We start from the raw sequence: 19,339 nt of genomic DNA on the forward strand, positions 1-19,339 counted from the left end.
CATTCGCATTTGCAGGAAGTACTTATAGGGCTTTGAGCTTACCTTGGGTCAATGCCCTCTGATACGTTCACCCCCAAGAAGTGCGGCCGTGGAAGTGTGGCAACGAAGTTTAACGAGGAGGCGCTAAACAAACGAACTATTCCATCTGTGCAGCCCACAAATAGATACTCATCAGTTGCAATGATACAGTAGGCATTGGTGGTCTAACAGACAGAAGAGAATGAAATGAGTGGAGGGGGGGGGTTATGTGAGAAATAATGTTTGTAAGTTATTTTTCATTGTTCAAGCAGGAATTAATTAAAGTTCCCCAGTTTGTTTCTTTTGTGCTTTATAACTTAATATTTTATAACAGACATTGCTTTAGGTCATCCTTAACCAGGGCTAAAATTTTACACTGGACGACCACAGGCCTGTAGGTTTAGTGTTGGGACATAAAGGCATGACTGGACAAGTCTAGCAGTCAATGGAATAAAATAAAGTGTGTCTCAAGCAAACACAAGTTATGTTCAGATGCTGGCTTTGTGTCTGATAAACACTTTTCCGTTCTATTGATTAATGCAGTAGGCCCAAGATAAATCTTCTCTTAAACATTATTTCAGGATATGCATTGTTCTGGTCTTGTGAGAACAATTCTGGGCCAGTAAACATTTTGAGCAACAAGCTCTTTTGGTCCACCCCCCCCCAAGTTTGAGCCCTGAAGAAAGAGCCTACAAGTAGCCCCTGTTCTACCACCACTTCCACCACCCACACCCCTAAGCAATTTCACTTACCCTGAGTTCTACCCATTTGTCAAGCAGCCGCTGTTCACTGAACTCGCACAGGAGACCAGATTTTGTGACTGCGTATGTCTTGCTCTGGTTGACCCCAAGCCCGCAGGCCACGGAACAGAAGAAGTTATTTCTCTGCTCTCCCAGAATACCTGACCTGCTGTTGAGGGGAACAGTTTGCCTTGTCTGTTGGAATAGAGAGGGGGGTGAATGTTAGCTTAATCATTGTGAGACAAAAGTTGGCAGACCCAAGCTGTAGGCATTTATAAGGCAGTAATGATAAATGAACATCACATGGTATTGTTGCGGTACCTGCGCTAACACAGATAATTCGAACTGCCTCTAGCCATTGGGCTAGCTCGGTGGTCTAGTGGTTAGATATCTGCTCTAGCAATGCAAAGGTTGGGAGTTCAAATCCCACTCGAGTGATTTGCCCGTTGAATTTTTTTTTCACAAAATTTGAGAAAGTACTGAGTAAACACTACTCAACAAACATCAGTGCAAGGGTAAAAACAAATAACAAAAAAATTAATTGCTAGCAAAGTCTTCAAGGGAGATTGACTAAAAGGTCTGAAACCAAGCTCAAAATTTTAGGAGTTATATTGAAAAGACACTTCCATCTTTAGTTAAACCCTGTGGTTATAGATTTTGATGAGCTTTTTGAAACAGTATCCTCACCACAAAAGAAGCAGATAAAGAGCAGGATTTATGGAGAGAATAGAAAATACCCTTTTTTCATTAGGCAGACATAAAAGAATCTGAATTCAAATTTAAAAGACTGGAATTTCTCACCCCTTAGTCTTTTTTCAAACACAATGAGTGCATGGTGTTTTAACAGGTTTTGTTCAACATGTTCTGCTGCACTCCGCTACATGTATTTGTTGTTCTCGCCAGGACAAAATCTGTTTAAAATTTGGTCGTGGGTATGAAATTGGCCAAAATATCATACAACAAGATCTCCACTCCCTCAAGGACTGTGTATGAAAAATAATATCGCAAAAAAAAAAGTTAATGGCCTGACATTTCGACCCTAGCAGAGTCTTTCTCAAAGGCTAAATGCTATATAAAAAAATATAATCATGTATTTTCTACACAAACTGTTTCTGACCATACTGTACCTTGCTTTTGATGGCCATGTACCAGAATCTAACACTTCTGTTGCCGACAGTCACAAACCGGCTGCCGTCCTCAGAGAAGGCAAGCCCTGTCACCTGATGATGAAGAAAAGCCATGAATGTGTTAGTAGAGTTTATGGTGCATTACACTTTTTCTTTGCGGTCATTTACCAATATTGGTCTTTGTGGAAATTGAAGGGGGAAAAAACCTTGGCGAGTATTAAAAAAATACAGTGGGGAAAAACTAAGATCTTAATTATGCAACTTGATGACTTGCTGACACTGACTACATGTCAGAAAGCTTTAACAGCAATTGTTCTTGTTTTGATTGAATACATGTTTTTTTTGTATAAAAACAACAAAAACTATTTTTGCAGTGAGGTTCATTTTAGAGTAATGTGTTGGACAATATACATAAGTTTGATGGTCAACATGATTAAAAGGCAGCTGGCAGGGTATAATTTTATTTAATAAGACCAATATTGTCACTTGGTGTAATCCCGACATATGCACAAAATAAACAAACCTGCTCAAACATGTCTGAACAAGCCTTTCTCAAATTAAAATTATTGAGTAAATAATGACCTCTTTCTCGAAAAACTACCTTACTTCAAAGCTGGTCGATTCCAACCACGTTTTATAATATCAACAGCTCCTAGGTGCTACTTTCCCAAATTTGATGGTCATTAATTGTTGGAGTAACTACCAAAGGTTTACCCTCCCTTTAATGTCTAAATCTCATGCCATATTGGTCATTGACAGAGGACAGAGGGGCTATTAACTAAAATGTAAAATTTAACCCTACTAATGAAAGCTTGGCTTTATGACATGACGATAAATGAATCTTGCTGAGTTATGATTTACCTTGATGGATATTTTGCCGGTGCCATGTTTACTTCCAGTCTTCCAATCCCACACATTGACGACCATGTCATGCTGCTCTCCTACTGATATCACATACTTGAGGTTGGGTGAGAACGCCTGAATGTTCAGTACAAATAAACAACAGTGATCGCATCAGATTTATCAAGTTTTAATTAGTTCAATTGAATTTAAAGACAGTGGTAATACTGCAAAAACATGACTCACAAATCTTGCATTGAATGCAACTGCCATTTATTTGTGGTATAATAAGATAATATAATAATAAGATAGAATATAATTTTGTTTTACTCTTACACCTATGTTTATAAGCACTATACATTGCAGTACTTTGCAAAGTTCTGTGACAAAAATCTACAGGCAAATCATTTGTGCATAAACTCCCAATGCAGAACCAACATCTATTAAATCATTGTGGTACCCGCTGCCAACACACAAGATTTGAACTACATCCATGTACCTCTAGCTACCGGGCTAGCACAGTGGTAAGACATCTGCTCTAGCAATGTAAAGGCTGTGAGTTCTAATCCCACATGAGTGATTTGCATGTGGATTTTTTTTTTAAAGAAGTATGTAAAGTATAAAGTGCTTAATACACATCGGTGTAAGGGTAAAAACAATGGGAGACTTTCAGGACGATTTTGTGGCAGCAGACTTACCAGGTAAAATCCATTGTTCTCGGTAATGTGCGAGTGCCCAGAACTACGTAAACAATGGACATTTACCTGGTAAGTCTGCTGCCACCTAGCGTTCCAAAGTCTCCCATTGAAATTTATACAGGTTTCACTGTAAGGAATTTCATTTAACTGCATCGATGCACAAAGAACCCTGGAATTTAATACACAGCTAGTCACAGACATGACAGAGGGCCATGACTTTATTGCTTTTGTCATGGCCTTGGTGCACGATTAAATTATTTCATAGACTTTTGTTTGGATGTTGCAAGTTTTTTTTTTTTTTTTTTTCTTTTAGCCTTTGAGAAACACTGCTAGGGTCAAAAAGTGAGGCTACTAAATTTATACCATACTTGTAGGTCGTTCTGGTTGGTAAGCGGTTTGCAACGCTAATTCTATTTCCTCACTTTTGGATGTTGTACAATGTGAAGGAAATTGAAGTGTCAATGCACTCCCCATGCTTACAGCCATACAAGAATTAACATTTCTTTTATATGGTTTGCCTTTTTAGTGAAGACAAGTGATTTCAATGTCAGATCACCTCCGAACAGGATAAAATGTACATAATTTAAATAAAAAACCTACTATTGTCTTTTAGCAGACAATAATGAAACATTTCCGAGTCTAAATGATTAAGTTAGACTGTTAAAGGAAACTCATTCCCTCGTGTTGGCTAGGGTGTCTGTGCCAGGGTAGTCCCCATGCCATCCTGTCATGCGGCTAAACAGGGACACCGCAAGGGAACAAGTTCATTGCCAATCTGATTGATCTCAGAAATGTAGATCGTGAGTGAGTCACAACCCTTAAATTCTGTTGCATCTCTTGACTGCATTTCATTTCTGAATTGGGATGAGCATTGGTGAATTAGATTCATACTGGATATCAAAATACATCCAATACAAGTTGGCCGGGTTGAAAAAATATAGGCATGTGCCACTTGATTAAAATCACTTCCACAAAATGCAGCATCTACATAAGTACATGTAGTTCTAGGATTGTCTCCAATTATTACACTAGACTGGATGACAACAAGCACTATAGTGTAAGAAATGTGCGTCAATATATTTATCAGGGCTATGGATCAATACAGACATGAACATTGACACCTACATGTACATTGTATGAGTGCTACATGTACTAAGTACTTTAGGCGAATGGAGGGTGTTGGAGGCCTTTGAATTAAACCGTTGGACTTTCTGTTATTTTGAAGACTTCGGAAGAGCTATACATCATCATGTACCGTAAGATGTATTTGGTACTGGTACTTGAATAATACTGCTACAAGAAAAGCAGTTAATTCAAATTACAGCCAGTTTAAACCCACACTAAATTTAAAAACTCATTTTGCCTGGCCTGAGAACTAGACACGGCATTCAACGCAAGTACTTTACTTGGCAAATTATTGTCACAAGTAACAAACTACATGTCAAAATTTTCCACCTCATTAGCCTCCACATGGAATGTTCAATGATGCTCTCCATGAACTTCAAGAAAACCCTGCAACTGACTATTCCAATTAAACTCTCATAATCAGACCCCAAGGTGGACCTTCCCAGTGTGGGCGATCAGTCCACAGGGTTACTCCCATCAGGGGTATACTGCATCTGCCTCCCACAAGACTGATGCTCAAGACCAGATGCCACACAAGCACACTATCATCATCATCATCAATAACATTCATGGAGATACATCATCCATCAGGAATAGAGAACTTAAAGGAACACGTTGCCTTGGATCAGGCGAGTTGGTCTATAAAAGCGTTTGAAACTGATTGTTATGAAATAATGGTTACAAAGATATTTTAAAAGTAGAATATACATGTACATGTATGATCCACACAAACATGACTCGCACTTGCACGGTTTTCCGTACACTGCACTCCACTTTGTGGAATCAAATTTTTGACTCCAGAAAATAACCGACCGTGTTTAGTAAAAGGAAGACCATGCATAATAAGGGAAAATTTGAGTGGATCATTATATACTACTATTAAGTTTAGCTGTAAAGGGATTACTTCATCAAGTATCAAGTATCAAAACATCTTCCCAACAATATGCATTTTATAACAAACTGTTTTCAAACGTTTTTTTATAGACCAACTCGCCCGATCCAAGGCAACGTGTCCCTTTAAAGCACTGAGGGAAACAACATCTGCATCTTCATCTGCATCTTCACATGTTCGTTGAGGACATTTCTAGTGTCAAGCCTAATTGGATGGATTGGGGTTTATTCCTTCACAATTAATTGGCTGTTGAGAAGATGTTGAATGATTAGGAATGCCTTTTGGATTCTGCTGGATGGGGGTATTGATAAGTTCAAAGTAGTTGTAAACATCACGTGCTGACCTTGTTTAATCCCGGAGCAATGATTGTGAATAAACATGCATTAGGCCTATACCATTTGAAACATTAAACTGCCTTGCTAAATGTCCATTAAGTTCTGTTTTTTGTAATTGTACTGAAAGAACGTTCAATCACGGAGGTAGAAATAGCTACCTCCATGGTTCAATGGAAAGCTTTCACAAGCACAATAAATGACAAACATCACAAGGTTGGTACGTGTAACTTTGATTTCCACTGGACATTGACCATTTGAACAGCTTTGACACAAGTAACTAGAACACAGGGTAAGGAAATGCAGAAAGCAAAGCGTTATAAGAGTGCCTTACCACGCAATTAATTCCAAACTTGTGTCCATGGAATTCTGCCAATTGTGTTCTGTCCTCCACATCCCAAACTCGAACTGCTGGTTTATGTCCACACTGAGGAAAAAGAAAAGATTAAACATTTTAGGCTTTGTAAGTTTTTCTGTTTCCCTTAATTAAAGGAATTTATTAAATGAACACCCCACCTCAACTAATAGAATACTAGTTAATGAGCCCAGGCATGTTTGAAAATAGAAGCTACATGTAGTAATGAGTTACTGAAGTTGCACAAACGACCTCTGGTTAAACGTTAATGGATAAATAATTTTTGAAAAATTCTTACCTCTCCAGAAACAATATTTTTTCCATCTCCAGAGATGGCCAATGATGTTATTGTCTTTCTGCAATTTAGTAAGGAAAGTAAAAAAAACACTAGTATGAAATTCATGATGTGCAATCTGCAATGTGACTGCATGCATGTATAGCACCAAGTGTGTATCCCAAAATATAGATTTAGAAATGAATGTGACCATGCTACAACACAAAATGTACATTTTTTCAGCACATTGTTTTCAAAGACAGAGAAATAAGAACCTTGGGTTGGGGGCTAACAGGATTCTTTGATTCTGGGTGGTTCAAATATTCCCTTTTAAGTGATTTTCCCAGCCGTAGCCTTAATTTCTATCAAACATAGATGTACATGTACACAAAAAAAGTCATCATAGAAGCTATCGGTCTAATATGCCATCCAGGAATTTAAGGATGGGAGATCAAATTTGTACGCCTATCTGTACAGTGCGTGATATACATTGTAGATTTACGACTAAGATACAGACGTTTCTCTGTGCAATGTACAATGTACCCATTCTACATAGTATAACAATATGCTCATGTGTCCATGTATGAGCAAGGTGTTTGCAAGAATTTAGATGTGACAAAATAAATCTTAACATATAATGTCCAAATGTATAATAAGTAATTCAAAAGAGGCCAGACAGTGGCATTGTTTGCTAACACAAACACATTATACATCACCCCGTGCCAGAAGCAAAGTACTAGGCCTATTTATGTATGTTAAAAATGTGCCAAACATTCAAGCCAATCTTACGTGGGCCACAAGAAGCAGACAGCTTAATGTACTCAGGTACATTGTAACATTTCAATGTGTAATTTTAGACAGCATCAGGGAAGAGTTGCCAGAGGACACTGATGTGAAATGAGCATTTTAGTAAAAAGGGTGTTAGATTACGAACACAGAATTGTAGTTAGCAATAACAACTTGTGGATTTGTGTTTTCACAGGAGTTCCAATTTGAAATTCCATCCTAGCCTCGTGACATTATTGTCATTACCCGTTAAGTGTTAATTCATGTTGTTTGACAAATATCAATATTCCGATATCCTGATTTGAGAAGCACTCGGGCTGTAATTATTCTACACAATATGTAAAAATGCCAAGGCAACTACATTTTATGTACAATGTAGGCCTACATACAGTATGAGTACAGCTGTATGTCTTAATTGATGTTTTAAACATTATGGAGTTTTGAATTTACTGATAAGGCACAGAGGCAGAGTGTGATAAAATCCATAACAGCCAGTGATGATATGGATCTAAGTCACTCACTTTACAAAACAAGGTTATATAATTATTGCATTTGGAATAGGGCCACAATAATGAATGAGATGTTTACATACACCGTATGTACTGTACATGTAGTATGCAATAAAACTGTCCAAAAAAGTTTTACAACTTGTTTTGTACTAAAACATGACCAGCACATTTTATTAATTTGTTTTCAGATATTAAATTATTTTGTTGACACTGGCCTGCTCTTGTTTAACTCATATCATCATGAAAAATAAAACCACTATTCAGTACAAAACTCATATTCCTACTCATAAATCAACTACCCTACCATTGACAGTTTCTGTCGACCTACATGTAGAGCTTCAAGTTTGGTTGTAGTGCTCACAGGTTTACTTGAAATATTATGATAGAAAAACAGTCCTGAATTATTCCCAGTAACCAAACCAACCAGATTCCTGCATGATCTTAGTTTTGTTCCATAATTAAAACATGTGCAACGGGGATAGAGTTTGTATCCCATAATTTGTAATTAGAGATCAAGGTTATTACTGGTTCTACCCATACATTATGGGCTTTAAGCACTGTATAGTCAGAACTTTCCTAGGTCCAGTGAAAACATAAATAAATAAAATAAAATACACTCATAGTGGAAAACACATCCACCATAGAATGATGGGCCTGGATTTCGTCTTTAAGAGGGCAATGTAATTTTCATTTTTCAACTCCCATTTTAAAATATTAAAGTCTATAGAAAACTTGTTAAGTTACACCAAGGCCAAGACTAGGGTCAACAGAGGTCATTGGCCTCCGTGGCCTCCGTGGCCTCTGTGCAATTTCAGGCTTCGAATGGGAAAGATTGCTGGTTCGAATCCCACCAAAGTTATACTCCTGTGCCTGCATGTCCTTGACTCTCGCTTACAAAGAAAAACTTTCAAAGAAATCAACATGAAAGAGGCATCAGAGATTACAAAATTGAAGCCTGTGCACCACATTTTATTTTTGCAATTTCTTCCAGCAAAGATCAAATTTACATTATTCAATTTGATAAAGAAAATATGTGACACAAATTCCTGGTTAATTGAAAAACAAACCGAACTAAATAAACCCTTTGTAAATCATGATGAGACAGTCAAGTGTGATATTTGTTACAGTTCGTTAGCGTCAACTCATACACAGCTTGTTAGTCTGTCCGATGGGTGTTTAATCTCTACAATAAGTAAGAGGAAATGAGCCTCTCATAGCGGAAACAATGAGGAAATCCTGAATTTGTCATGACACAAAATACAAGATGATGATGTACAAGGGTGATTTACAGGTAACATGGCAATAAAGAAGCAGGCAATGATCTCTGGACGGTGCAACTCCTTAAGTGGTTTAGAAACTAAATGCGATCTCGTATTTGATCAATGTATGGCTCATATTATGACAAACTTAGGTTCACCTTTTGCCTTTATAAAAAGAGTATGAACAATTGAGATCAAAGTATTAAATTCCATCTTAAAATGTACACAGTAATGAAAGAAAATGTTTGGTTTTATTACAACTTTGAAATGTTGTGTTTTTCCCAGGTATGAAAAGGGGCTGTAATGGTAGTTTAGAACCAACACTAATGCAATAACTTACCTTGAATGGTTGACTATGTGAGACTGCTTGTTCCTTCGAGGGTTAAACAGTACAATAACACATCTGGAGAAAGAGAGAACAAATATAGAAAAAAATATTTCAATTGTTGTTATGTAATACAAACTTTGTTTTAAAAGTCAATGCACACAAATTACTGCATGAAGTTTGTGTTTTGTTCCTTTTTTTCTCTCTTCCAACCACCACCTTCATTAAAGGAACACGTTGCCTTGGATCGGTCGAGTTGGTCTTTGAAAAGCGTTCTGTAACCGTTTCTTATAAAATCGGTATGGTTAGAAAGATGTTGTAAAAGTAGAATACAATTATCTACACAAATATGCCTTGAAATTGCGTGGTTTTCGTTTTACCTCGTCGACAAACACGGTCGGCCATTTATGGGAGTCAAAAATTTGACTCCCATAAATGGCCGACCGTGTTAGTTCGCGACGTAAAATAAAAACCGTGCAATTTTGAGTGATAATTGTGTGGATCATTATATTCTACTTTTAAAACATCTTTCTAACCATATACATTTTGTAACAAACGGTTTCAAACGCTTTTCATAGACCAACTCGTCCGATCCAAGGCAACGTGTTCCTTTAATACCATGCACTGCAAATTTTCTTTAGAAGTTCTTATTTTTTGTTTACAATTAAAGGAACACGTTGCCTTGGATCGGACGAGTTGGTCAAAACAAAAGCGTTTGTAACCGTTTTTTATATAATGCATATGGTTGGAAAGATGTTTTAAAAGTAGAATACAATGATCCACACAAGTTTGCCTCGAAATTGCTTGGTTTTCCTTCTACTGTGCGAACTAACACCGTCGGCCATTTATGGGAGTCAAAATTTTGACCCCCTTAAATGGCCGGCGTGTTAGTCGACCGAGGTAAAAGGAAAACCACGCAATTTCAAAGCATGTTTGTGTGGATCATTGTATTCTACTTTTACAACATCTTTCTACCCATATGCATTTTAAAAAAAAACGGTTACAAACGCTTTTTAAAGACCAACTCGACCGATCCAAGGCAACGTGTTCCTTTAACATAAAACCAAAAAATAAAAAAATAACTGTTAAAAAACAAAGTCTAGCCCCAGCAAAACCCACTAAAACATGTCCCATATGACTCTCTCCATGAACTTTACCAAGACAAACGTTTTCAAGACCTAGTGAAATTTATTTCCAACATCTGGTTAAATCCATTGTGGTATTACCATTTGAACCCTTCACAGTGCAGCGTTACCAGGGTCCCTCTACCAGGTCTTTTCTCTTGCCTGGATCCATGCCTTGTACGAAAATATAATCAGATCTCCGATTCCACAGCACAGACCATGAATAAATATCTCTAGTAACAAACAACTCAAGATCAATCTTGTTGATGTTGTAAACAAATAAATAGTCACTGACCGGTAGCAAGGAAGGAAAGCAAATCAACAAGGATCACTAGAAGTGTGGCATTGCATATAATTAAGGTCTTCATAGTGTTTTCTAGTACATGTGTGTTTAAGGCTTGGTTTTAAAAGACCTTCATGCAATCTGGAGCATTCTATGGGTTTCTCTTGATTTTTGTTACAGGAAAAAAAAAATTAAAAAATTAACACAAATCAAATTGTTTTTAATTTTTTTACATTTGTTGAGCTTTGGCAAAAATTGACGGGTTTTGGCCCCCCACTACCACATATTGGGAGAACCCTGTCCCCCTACCTGTAGGCCTACATGTAATCAACATTCTCTAAAAAAAAAAAAAGCTTTTGAAGTAAGCTTTTTTCAAAAAATTTAGGGGAAGCACTGTACACAATGTATGTATTTTGAAGAAGTTTAATAAAAAATATTATGTATTGTAATTTCCATCAAAGTTTCCAGTCAGTAATTAAACTTGGGTTGAAACAATAGAAGCGAAATGTAATAATAGGAAGAGCCAAATTGTGTTAAACTGCAGGGGGTACAATCCAGGAATGTGCACTTAGAACCCATGGAGTAGATGTCATAACTGAGCATTAAGCCAATCACTCTGCAGATTTAATAACAAAGGTCAGGGGATAATGTTTTCATAGTCAGCTGTGAAGGGATGGATTTTGCAGACCAGGAACTGAAGTTCAAAAGGGCATTGAAGGATACCACTGGAGTACTTCAGAAATAATACAGGATGGTAAAATTGCATGTTGAAAAGCAAGGCAAAAAGACACATCTTTGGCTTGAGTTTCAACATAATAATATCCACTAAAACCACTGGGCATATCGCACTTTCAGTGAACCTCAGAATATACAATGGACACATAAAATTCAAACAGAAAACGGCGATGTGGCAAGTACTTCAGAAACTTGGTACGACCATGGTGCGACAAAGGTACTTTTTAAAATCATAACGCCTTGTTCCATTTAATGAGTTTTAGCACAGCAAGGTGTGTTCCATTGGTTCATCCAATAAACCACACTGCATATGTTGTGCAATAATGCAGCGTAGATTAACTCTGATTGCAACATGCAGTGCTTATTGACCTGGTCAGCGCAGCGTATCGTATCTGACAGATATGGAATGCAACAACATTCAAAGTGGACAAAGCATTTACTGACCATGGTTGGTTGGTTTTGCATTCTAGTGTCTTTTGATGGGGGAAGCCTTTGTATGGGCATACCATTTTACCATGTAAACATATTGGAATCCCCAGTTTTGAGTTTGGAGGTGTGTTGTACTATGTAGGCATGATGTAGAAACCACTGGTTAGTTTTAAAGTTTCAAAATGTTTCTACGCCCAAAAGAAAGTCATGCTGATTTGGGAATCATTCAAAAAATTCCAGAAGGGCGATCGTGTAATAATAAATACAACATAAATTTTACATTAATATACCGTACACCAGTCCTGAAATGACTGATGCCCTGGTTTTTGGCTTGGTTGACACATATGGGAATGCCCTCTGCCAACTAATTGGCCACCTAAACTAAAAATAAATTAGAAAAAACTCTGCAGCAGTAGAATACACTACAAAAAGAAGTTCTCAAAGAACAAAGTATACAGTAATGATTCTACCGCAATACATGAATACCACAGTTTAAGTTGCCCCAGTTAAATCTGACCCAATATACTCATATTCTGTACCATTGCACAAATGATTATCCCAAACTACCAAGTACATACTGTATGCATTACATTGTAAAAGTACCAGTACAAGTTATTACAATTTTTTGCTGATGACAAATCAAACACGCCTCTCGTACATACTGTTGGAGTGTTTATTTGGGAGATGACATACTTGTTGCACACGGACACGCTAATTAGGAGAGTTTAAACCACGGAAAGGGTTAAGGTTGAACTGTGAATGAACCATGCCAGTTAATCTGAGCTAGTTAAGAAACATCCAAAATACATGTACTGCAATCTATATCAAACTTATCTTTAAACTGTGTGTGTCTTGCAGTGCAATTGCACTAGGGTTCCACAGTTATGAAAAGGAGATAGTAAATTATTTGTGTGCTATTATACAACTGTACCAAAATGGTTTCAGATTTGAAAGAAAAAGTTGGTTTGAATTGTTACAAATATTAAATGAAAAAATGTTGGATAGGCCTGGGAAATTTCATTGTTGAGAGGGCAAGTTCATTTATTCATTTTGCAAAAGGTTGGGAACAGATTGAAGGGGCACCAAGGCCAAGACCAGTCAGGGCAAAAGATGCCATGACTTCTGTGTATTTCCAGGCCTGAGTTTGTTCTTTTAAAATATTTGCAGTACACACTCTACACTGGATTTCTGATGAGAGCTACATTACACACTGTACTGTACAATGTATGTGGTTGCAGTTAACGTAAACAAAAAGGCCACAGACATGACAGACTGTGTACACTTGTTATTAAGGAAAAGTATCACTCATGCAACAACAACGTACAACGAATTTCAAGTGTACTGCGCAAAAGCTGGAAACCCTTGCAAAGAGGTCCATTTTGTAGAAGTCAAAATCACTTTTCCCCAACTGCATAGTACAGTTTGCACATTGTGCATGTCACGCTTGTGGTTGTTTTTCTTTAAAAAATGCACACAATAATAAGTTTTGGTTGTTTACTATAGTTCAGATCAAGCTGTATAAATATACAAACTACAGAATCCATATCGGCAGTTTCAAAAGCCTAGTCGGATTAACTTTTTTTTTTTAAAGCAATAAAGGTAGATCAACCAGATCAAATACATGTAAAACCTGAAACTCAAAAAGTAAACTAACAGTGCACTTACAGAGAAACTTTTGAACCAAAGATATGTAGCTATTGTTGCACTGTTCTGTTTACAATCTAAACACAATCAACAGAACATTTAGTTGAGTATCAGAAGGTCTGTGATCAACATCGATAAACATCCTGGTCCAAATCATGCATACTAGCTACATGTAGGGCTTACACTTTGAAGAGGTAAAAAAGGGCACCCCCCCCTGATAATTGCCTTGGTGCCCTTGAAATGTTACAGTAGACATTGATAGAAACTAAATTTTTCCTTATAAATAGAAATGCCCTATACTAAGGAAGAAGTACTGTGCCCTCGCAAGAGTAAAATATCTGGCCTGGTAATTAATTGCTGTTTTTTTTTCAATGTGTAAACAATAAAAGAATACATGAATAAATTACAATAGTTTTCTTGTTTAGATGACAAACAAATTCATTTGCACATTAGTGCTATTTCAGCGCTTTGTAATATAAAGAAGCCACTAATAATTTTATTATTTTCATTGCATTGAATGACTGCACAATTTAAAAAGATTTTTAAAACATGAAAATAAATTTGTTGAATTCCCAACGACACTAATGTTGTGGTTCCAAACATTACACTTTTGCAGACAACGTCATCCTTATTTATATTATAATTTTTTTGTGCAGTTCAAACATCCCCAGACTCCCACAGTTTGTCTCTCCAGTATTGATGTTTACTCAATGAAATACATCATAGATCGCTCTCTCTACAACGAGGTGTATGACTGACTAAATAATGCTGGGGTTGTCCAGAGGGCGACAAATAAAAGCAGATAGTTGTATTTACAATCAAATGTTGACAGACTAAAGTATTGCGCTAAATCAACAATTAAACGTTCGTGTCATGCATAGTGTCCAAAGCAAAACAGACTTTGTTTCTGTTGTAACAACGAATTATGCTAAATTTATTTCTGAAAAAGGATGGTACAATAATTATGTCTACACTGTCAATATTGGTGAATCAAAAGCTATGGCAATTTTTTTTTAGAGACCACACTGATCTAAACATCATTGTTTCTTTTTTAAATGATCTTATAATGATGGCATTTACCCTCTTTTCTTTTACACTAATTTGTTCAACACTTGGAGAGTTCCTACCATTCAATGTTTTGGTCTACAAATATATTTAAGGACGACTGTCGGACCTTCTTAACTGCATTCTCTTTAAAGGGCAAGGTCAAAAGCTTCTACACTGGAGAACTGACATTTACACAACACTGAAATGATCAGCCTGGGGCGAGACATGAACACTAATTTCCTTTGTCAAGTTGTAGACCTACATGAAGGTGACCATGTGAGATCAAAGAGACGATGTGGAAATTCCAATAATGTAAGGTTTGACTCTTATCATCCTTGAGATTTGAGTTCAGAACGGAGAGGCAGTTTATTTTTAAAATAACTCCCTTATAATGCAAGTCGGGGGGGGGGGGGGGGAACACATTATTTTGTAGAAAAATTAGAGCTGTACCTACATGTATAACATGCCTAAAAGGTATCTGCCTAATAAGATTTTTCCCCGCGTCTTTTTAAGCTTCATTGCACATTTTACTTGTTCTTTCACTTTATTCATTTTTATAAAAAATGTTTTACTGAAATGTGCAATATGAGTACATGAAGGTAGAACCATGGTAAAGGTTTCAGATAGCTTACAAGACATAATCAAGACAGGACTTATACTTATTGTTAGTGTGGTAGAGGGGATAGTGCAAAGCCACTGGAGAGTCTGGCACTTCCAACTTTCAAGCTGAGATCAACATTTATCAACAAAGCATGCAAAGGGAAACTACCATCATGACAAGGCAAAAAGGCAGTAGGCCTACACACTGTACACTGTACATACATAGACAGTGTATTTCTCATATGGCTTTAGAGATTTTTTATGGTGTATAACCCTTTTGAAAATTAGGAAGTTGAATGGCTATATAAATGTATAGCCATTCAACTTCTAATTTTCAAAAGGGTTGTGTACACACAAGTTTCTGACCTTTTAAATTTAAAAGCTACAATTAAGCATTATTGCATTTCATGACTTAAATTCTGAAATTAATGAAATGTAAGCTCTACAGTACTTCTTGCAATGTATTCATGGGCAAGCATATTTTACAGAGATAAGTGTACAATTGCATTCCTTCTGCGCAATTAATCTAGGAAAGACCTTGAATTGCACCATTGGAAAATAAATCACGTTAGCAAGTTTAGCTATGGCAATTATCTTGACTTAAAGTCCGGCTTGTTTGAATAAATGTACACATAATTCAATGAAGATGTCCGCACTTTGCAAAATGCATGCCTAATTACAACCAAAACAAAAAACAACTGCTCCAATAAAAGTTCTTTAACCTTGTTCTCAGGTCAAGCTTCCTCCAGGGGATTACATTGGGATCAGTGGTATCTTAAACCCTGGGGGATGATGATGATGATGAATAGCACTCATTTCACAGTTAGCCCCAAAGCATGTAAGAAAGGCCTTCTTCTACCACATCAGAAAGACCACCAATCTAATTACTGGTGTTTACCAGGAAAACAACACTGCCAGAGATGGACTTCAGACTCCATTGCCCTTTGAACAGATGGCACTTTGAAAGTGACCTAAACATTATTCAGTTCTCACTTTGAAAGTGACCTAAATATTATTCAGTTCTATCCATAATTAAATCGTTCAAAAGTGTATTGAGGGTAACAACTCGGTACATAGGTTTATGAAATCTCTCAAACTTGGGGGAAGTGTTGGTTTTGAGAAGAACTAGGGCAGAGTGTATGTAGAGAATTGGTGATCTACAAACAGTGTGCTCTCAGCTTTCTCCCTTATCAGTTGTCTGCTGGCAAAATGCAGGTTAACTTCTGAGGACCAGTCAAAATTCCGGACAAGTTGCCAGCCATCCTGATGGCCACTCAGAGCCTATCCTTCCCAAAGCACTAGCCTATAAAAACCACTGCCAACTTAGACTTGATGACAAGTCGTTAGGCGCTGCCTATTGTTACTAACACAATGCTAACACACATTAGTAGCTATTAACTGTTAAATCTTAATCCCATTCATTGATGGTAATTAAATTAGTAATACATTAAATCTTTAATCCCCTATAATTTGTTATACAGTTAGATGTGTATGCTGGCTGCCACTCCTGTGGTTTGTGGTTATATTTTTGCTCCTTGTTAATCCTGCAAAAGATGTTGACATTTGCTCATTTACAGATTGGCTCATATACATGTAGTTGAAATCGGATTCATGTAGAAACAATAACTGGAGGTCTCAAGTTCTGTTTGCTCGTTTAGGAAAAAATAACCAGACCTTAAGTCCAGTGCATCAGACTGCCCTGGGCAATGATTTGTTTTAAAAGACATAGTTAGATACAATTGGTATTGTCAAAGACTAGTCTTCACAGTTGGTGTATCTCAACATGCATAAAATAACAAACCTGTGAAAATTTTAGCTCAATCTGGCTTCCAAGTTGCGAGATATTAATGAGACAAAAAAAACACCCTTGTTTCACTCAGTGAAACATTCATTTGTTTTCTCTTTTTAAAATAATATTCATTATATACACATCTGTACTATTAGAAACAAAAGTCATCGTGGAACAAACAAAAATCACTGAATCACAGTTTCAAAAACTCTTTTACACAGAACTATGACTGATATTTCTCTTGGTTAATGCAGACAGAAAGGCATCATTTATCAAAGATTAATTTGTCACACTGCGTATTAATAGAGTGTGATATTAATTTGTGATATGACACTGCCACTGGTGGTCATAAAATGTCATCTACACATATCTAACCTCACTCTTAAAGGAACACGTTGCCTTGGATCGGTCGAGTTGGTCTTTGAAAAGCGTTTGTAACCGTTTTTTATAAAATGCATATGGGTAGAAAGATGTTGTAAAAGTAGAATACAATGATCCACACAAACATGCCTAGAAATTGAGTGGTTTTCCTTTTACCTCGTCGACTAACACGTCGGCCATTTATGGGGGTCAAAATTTTGACTCCCATAAATGGCCGACGGTGTTAGTTCGCACAGTAGAAGGAAATCCAAGCAATTTCGAGGCAAACTTGTGTGGATCATTGTATTCTACTTTTAAAACATCTTTCCAACCATATGCATTTTATACGGTTACAAACGCTTTTGTTTTGACCAACTCGTCCAATCCAAGGCAACGTGTTCCTTTAACTCAATTTAGCCCACAAATAATTCACAATAATTCCCAAATGCCTGCACTCCCGCCCCAACCCTCAGCCCCCACCCCCACCCCAACCCATTGGGTTTAAAGAGGTGCACCAATTTTAGCCTGGGGTAATTAGTCAAATTATCAAATCACTGAACCATTAACTGTACTATTCATTAGCTGATGTAAAGCAAAGATTCCTCCCTACACAATGGGGTATTCTGTGAGCCTGTCTGACCATGAAAAGAAGGCTCCCATGGTCTGACCACAAATCCTCTCATCCTGAAAGTTGTTGTGGGAGTGGAACTGGCCCTTGGACCACAACTGGTTGAGTTGAGCTGTTGTACAGCCGACAGCAAATGCTCTTTTTGTTGTAAAAGTGAAAATGTCCTAAACTACTGCATGCGTTAGCATTAAGTAGTTCAATGCTAAAAGTGGGATAACTTTGCTCACAAAATTGGATGTTGATGGTGGCACTAAATATGGGAATTGGATCCTAAAATATAAAATGGTAAACTGACAAAATAAGACTGAAGAATGTTTTACTTTGCTAAAAAATATTGGAATTTAAACATAAAACTATTAATTTACTGATATCAGAGGACCTCCACTGTACGTAGGCCTACATGTACAGTCCATCGTAAAGAAACAGGGACTGATGTGCAACGGTTTTTCATGGGGGAAGTTTGTGGCCTAGCACCAGCTGGTCATTCCTTGGAATATGAAAAAGATGGTACTTCAAATAGGTTTGAAAGTAGCCTCATCATCTATGACTCACCGCTGCTTACTCGCTGACAGTTAGTTTTGCGCATGTGCGAAGTTGTTGACGAGCGCTCTCTTGAGTCAAAATCGTAAACAAAACATAGCCTTTCAACCGTTGAAAACGATCTGGGGTCATCGCGATTTTTGACCAATTAAAAGCCAAGATGGAAAACTAAACATGAATATGCAATGAAGTTAGTTGCGATGGTCAGATTTTGAGTCGAATTGATCCTTTAAAATCTACGTAATGTGAATTTTCTTGTTGAGAAATAGACCTCACACATAAGAAATATATAACAACTAATGTTTTCCACTCAAAATTGAGAGAGCAAACCCTTTGAAAACAATTCCCTGTTTATTTTTGTACCACATGACGACGTTCTGGTGAAGCATTTTTATCAAGAGTAATGTACACAAGCATTGGGCAATTGTCGCTTTTTGTGACGTGTGCAAACTGTAATAAACATTGTGCATTGTATGCGTTTGTTTAGTTTGTATGTGAAACATGTGGGCCGCGTCAGAAAAATGTTGGTGGAATCCCACTGATTTTAATTAATCCAGAGGGTTTGCTGCTATATAAACGGAATAATTTGATAGAATAATAATTTTCCTCTACAACAAACATTGTTTTAATATCAGGGAAATTCAATTTTACTCACAAACGCCAACAAAACTCATCGTTAAAGTCATAGAAACATGCACAAAACAGCGATGGGGTCACTGCTGTGAATAATTTATCTAACGTTGGACTTGCTGAAAATCTCGCGCATGCGCAAAACTATTTGGCACTCGATTGTAGAGCTCTGAACAGCGGTGGACTATATGAGGAGCATTGGACTCTGGTGATATGTAACCTACATGTAATCTCTTTCAGGAGAAATCAT

The 19,339-nt window shown here is 37.1% G+C and overlaps 1 protein-coding gene across 4 annotated transcripts in view; it reads right to left on the reverse strand.

Moving 5' to 3' along the window:
* The window catches only part of LOC139954392 (uncharacterized), a 63,995-nt gene that overhangs the window by 33,151 nt on the left and 11,505 nt on the right, over positions 1-19,339 (reverse strand). For all 4 annotated transcript variants that reach the window (XM_071954186.1, XM_071954195.1, XM_071954177.1 and 1 more), the window contains exons 4-10: positions 9,296-9,358; positions 6,426-6,483; positions 6,107-6,199; positions 2,747-2,863; positions 1,886-1,978; positions 771-953; positions 43-203 (exon numbers count right to left, since the gene is read on the reverse strand). In XM_071954186.1, coding sequence (XP_071810287.1) covers positions 43-203; positions 771-953; positions 1,886-1,978; positions 2,747-2,863; positions 6,107-6,199; positions 6,426-6,483; positions 9,296-9,358 — 768 coding nt within the window. The remainder of the gene's footprint in view (positions 1-42; positions 204-770; positions 954-1,885; positions 1,979-2,746; positions 2,864-6,106; positions 6,200-6,425; positions 6,484-9,295; positions 9,359-19,339) is intronic.

This window comes from Asterias amurensis, chromosome 1 (genome assembly GCF_032118995.1).
Source record: "Asterias amurensis chromosome 1, ASM3211899v1".
Lineage (NCBI taxonomy): Eukaryota > Metazoa > Echinodermata > Asteroidea > Forcipulatida > Asteriidae > Asterias > Asterias amurensis.